Below are 3,697 nucleotides of genomic sequence, written 5' to 3'. Positions count from 1 at the left end.
ATTAGTACTTGTGTATAAAATATGTCAAATCATATGATCAGTGTTGTGCTCTATGGTTTGGCATATTTATCGTTTTTCAAAATATTGTTTTGATGAGTTTTGATCGTTTTTGATGTGTCCTCGACCGTATATTTTCCACTACTACAAAAAATGATTTACCGAGGCTCTTTGAAAACGGCTCAGAGGCGGTCAGAAAAAAAACCGCCTCGGTTAATGGCAAGAATTAACCGAGGCGGCCACATTTTATTAACCGAGGCGGTTATGGAAAACCACCTCACAAAATCGATTAACCGAGACGGTCAAACATAAAATGACCGCCTCAATTAATGTATTATTAACCGAGACGGTTGTTTTAAGCTAAACGCCTCGGTTAATATATTAACCGAGACAGACATCGTAAATCAACCGCCTCGGTTAATCGGGCCCAAACGCCCAGCCCACTAGAACCCATTAGAAATCTGGCATATAAATCAAGATGCAAACCCTAATCACCTCCCACTTCTCCCCCCACGCGCAGCCAACCAGCGGCGGCTGGCGCCCCTCCTCCCTCCCTCCTTTTCCTCGCTATCTCCTCCCTCCCTTCCAAGGTTTCCCTCCCGCCCTCCGCCGCTGAGCCACGCCCGCGCGCTAGAGCTTGTGAGCGCGGGGGCCGGCAGGTGCCTCCCCTCTCTCCCATGGCGGTGGCGACCCCTTCCTCGAGCGGCGACGGGCTCGGCGGATCCGGCGCCTGGCGCGGCGGCGGGGCGGATCCGGCTCCCTCCCGTCGGCGGCGGCAGCCTGGAGCTGCGGAGCGCATCGGGGGCGACAGGCTCGGCGGATCTGGCGGCGGGCACGGCGGATCTGGCGCCAGGCGAGGCGGATCCAGGGGATGGCACGACTGCGGGGCGGATCCGGCTCCCTCCCAGCAGCGGCGGCGGCCTGGAGCTACGGTGCACAGCGGGGGCAGCGGTGCTCGGCACGAGGGCCGGCCAGGAGGACGCCGGGCGTGGAGGGGGAACGGCGTTTATGGCCCTCCACGGCAGTGGCGGGGCTCCACGGCGGAGCAGGGGCTGTACGGCGGCGGGCTCCGCGGTGTCGACCAAGGGCGCATGGAGGCCGGCGGCACCCCGATGGGCTTGGCGGGCCTCGTCGATGGGCTCTGCGGGCCCGTCGGCGGGCTCACAGGATTTTTTTATTTTTTATTTCATTAACCGGCATTCTGTCCGCCTCGGTAAATGTTCGATTTACCGTGGCGTTGAGCCCCAGGCGGACGGGCTTGCCCGCCTCCGGAAATGTTTTTTGACCACCTGGGAAAATGTTTTGTGTAGTAGTGTTTGTTTCCGAAATTACCGTATTACCGATGTCGTTTTCATTTCCGATAAAATCATATTGTTTTCATCCCTAGCCAGACGCATGGGGCTAGGGGTGGAATCGAGCCGAGCCTCGACTTTTTTCGAGCTTTCTTCGAAATCAATATATTCGTATTTATTATAGTCTCCCGCGTTGTTTGATATGCAACTTCAAATCGAGCATAACGAGCCGAGCCGAGCCGAGCCTGCCAAAATTGACTTTTGTTCCAAATCAACTAATCTTTATTTTAAAAAAAGAACAAACGTAATCGGAGCAATTTTGAAACGAGCCACCGAGCCAGCTTAACGAGTTTTTTTTTTTCAGCCCTACATGGGGCTGGGCGCCGCGCCTGCCACCTGCTTCCTCCCTCGACAATATGTGGGCCCAACCTGATCGGTTGCATGCGCATCACGCGTGGAAAACGCGTCATCATTGCGTGGTCAAAATTTTCTTCCCCTTGACTGGCAATGCTTTGTTATTAGCCCATCAATAATTTTCATGCCTCACTAGCTTCGTTGATTTTAATATTTTCTAAGATACATGAGTACATTGGTAAATATTCTTCTTCCTACAAATAATCTATACGGAAAATCTAAATGGAGAGCCCTCTCCTTTTAATCTTACCGGGAGAGCTCTCAAACTTTCTTAAAACAGAAAGTATAATCCCACCCGATTTCTAAAAATTGAAAGTTTGTTATTTTTATCTTCAAAATAATTTTATAACCCAGTGTTAAGAAAGTAACTTTCTACTCCGTAAAAATTACAAAAAGTAACTTCTTAATACATTAATATAACAAAAAGTAACTTTTAGGATCCGTTCCTTTATTAAGAAAAGTAACTTTTATATTTCGCGAAAATTAAAAAAAAAATTGTAGTATAAACATATTAGAAAAGTTAACTTTCTGGGTTGTGACATAAAGTAACATACCAATAATATACATGATACATGGTATGAAGTAACTTGTGACTTGTTTATATGGTAGAGGAAGTAAGATTTGTTTTTGAAAAAGTAACTTTTATACTTGGTGAGAGTTAAATAAAAAGTAACATTGTAGTATAGCATTTTTAGAAAAAGTAATGTTCTGGTTCGTGATAGAAAGTAACTTGCAACTAGTTTATACGGCAGGGTAAGTAAGATTTGTCTTTGAAAAAGTAACATCACCACTTTGAGCAAAACATAGTCATGTGAGATCTTGTTTTGAAGCTCTAGATAAAACAAATAGAACGGTATAATCGGATTTTGATTCGCATATGTGGTTGTAGGACTATAGATTTTTTTAACTTGCACCAGATCACTTGCGCCATGGCACGTGGCTGCCCCTGGGATTGCATTCCGAGCTCACGGACCAGAAGCCACGTCGGAGAGGCATAATTGTTTTTTCCATTTTTGGTGCATGTGTAGTTGCTAAATATAGTAACTAGTAAGACTCTCCACTTAAGGCTAAGTGGAGAGAGCTCTCCACGTAGTTGCCTCCTAATCTATATTAGAACTAAAAAGCAGCTAAGTGAGATTTTTTTCCTTCGTCATCCGTCACTCCCTTCATATCATTCCGTCCGCGCAGCTCCCTTCGTATCATATCGTATCATCTGCATGCCCACGCGTCTCGACATTTCCTATCTCGCTCCACCTTGACGGCCTCCCCCTCGCGATGGCGACCCCCCTCCCCCTCACAGCTCTGTCTCCCGCGTCGGTCGCCGGCTCTATGCTCACAAGGCTGGCCGCTGCGCCACCACGTGCTCAACCCAGCATCATCACACCCCCGCACGCACCAGATTGACAACCGAGGGTTCCTCTGTCCTCCGCTGCCATCCTGATCTGAGCAGCACGGATACAGATACGTGTATCGATATTGGAATAATACGGATACGCGGATACAACAATTTCCCAAACAACCCGATAGACGGATATATTTTAACTATTTTTTTTAATAAATAATAATTGTGCATAATAAATTACAAAATAAATATTCTAGTTCAACAAAGAGACATTAAAAGTCTATTACACTCAAAATAACATGATAGCAACGGGTTCTAAATTTGGAGATGCCATACTGGACGATAAACATTGGACAAAATCAATAAGGCAGGGCGTACTAGCTCAGATCTAAATTGGATTGGGGAGGGAGAGGAACTCATATAAGCAGGGGGCACGAGCAGAGCAAGGTTGCAGTCAACATTCGCCGTCGCAGGGGGTCGTGGGCGTGGCGTAGCAGCCGGCTCGGCGCAGTTCTTCGTCGCCGTCGCGGGACTTGTTGCTGGAGGCCGGATGCGGGGCTCCTCATCGCTGGCGAGAGCGGAGGGTGGTCGCCGGCGAGGGACGCGGGGGCTCAGGGCCGTCGCGGGACTTGTTGCTGGAGCTTGGAGGCCG

At 48.5% G+C, this 3,697-nt stretch overlaps 1 protein-coding gene across 1 annotated transcript; it reads left to right on the top strand.

Annotated features, from left to right (window-relative positions):
- Positions 1–674: 674 nt before the first annotated feature.
- On the top strand, positions 675–1,190 carry LOC120713362 (keratin, type I cytoskeletal 9-like). Its single transcript, XM_039999345.1, has one exon. The coding sequence runs from the start codon at positions 675–677 to the stop codon at positions 1,188–1,190; it is 516 nt and encodes a 171-aa protein (XP_039855279.1).
- The last annotated feature ends 2,507 nt before the right edge of the window (positions 1,191–3,697 follow it).

This window comes from Panicum virgatum, chromosome 6K, assembly GCF_016808335.1.
Source record: "Panicum virgatum strain AP13 chromosome 6K, P.virgatum_v5, whole genome shotgun sequence".
In the NCBI taxonomy this organism is placed as follows: domain Eukaryota; kingdom Viridiplantae; phylum Streptophyta; class Magnoliopsida; order Poales; family Poaceae; genus Panicum; species Panicum virgatum.
The sequence above is the reverse complement of the archived record's forward strand: the minus strand, read 5'-3'. Positions and strand labels throughout refer to the sequence as shown.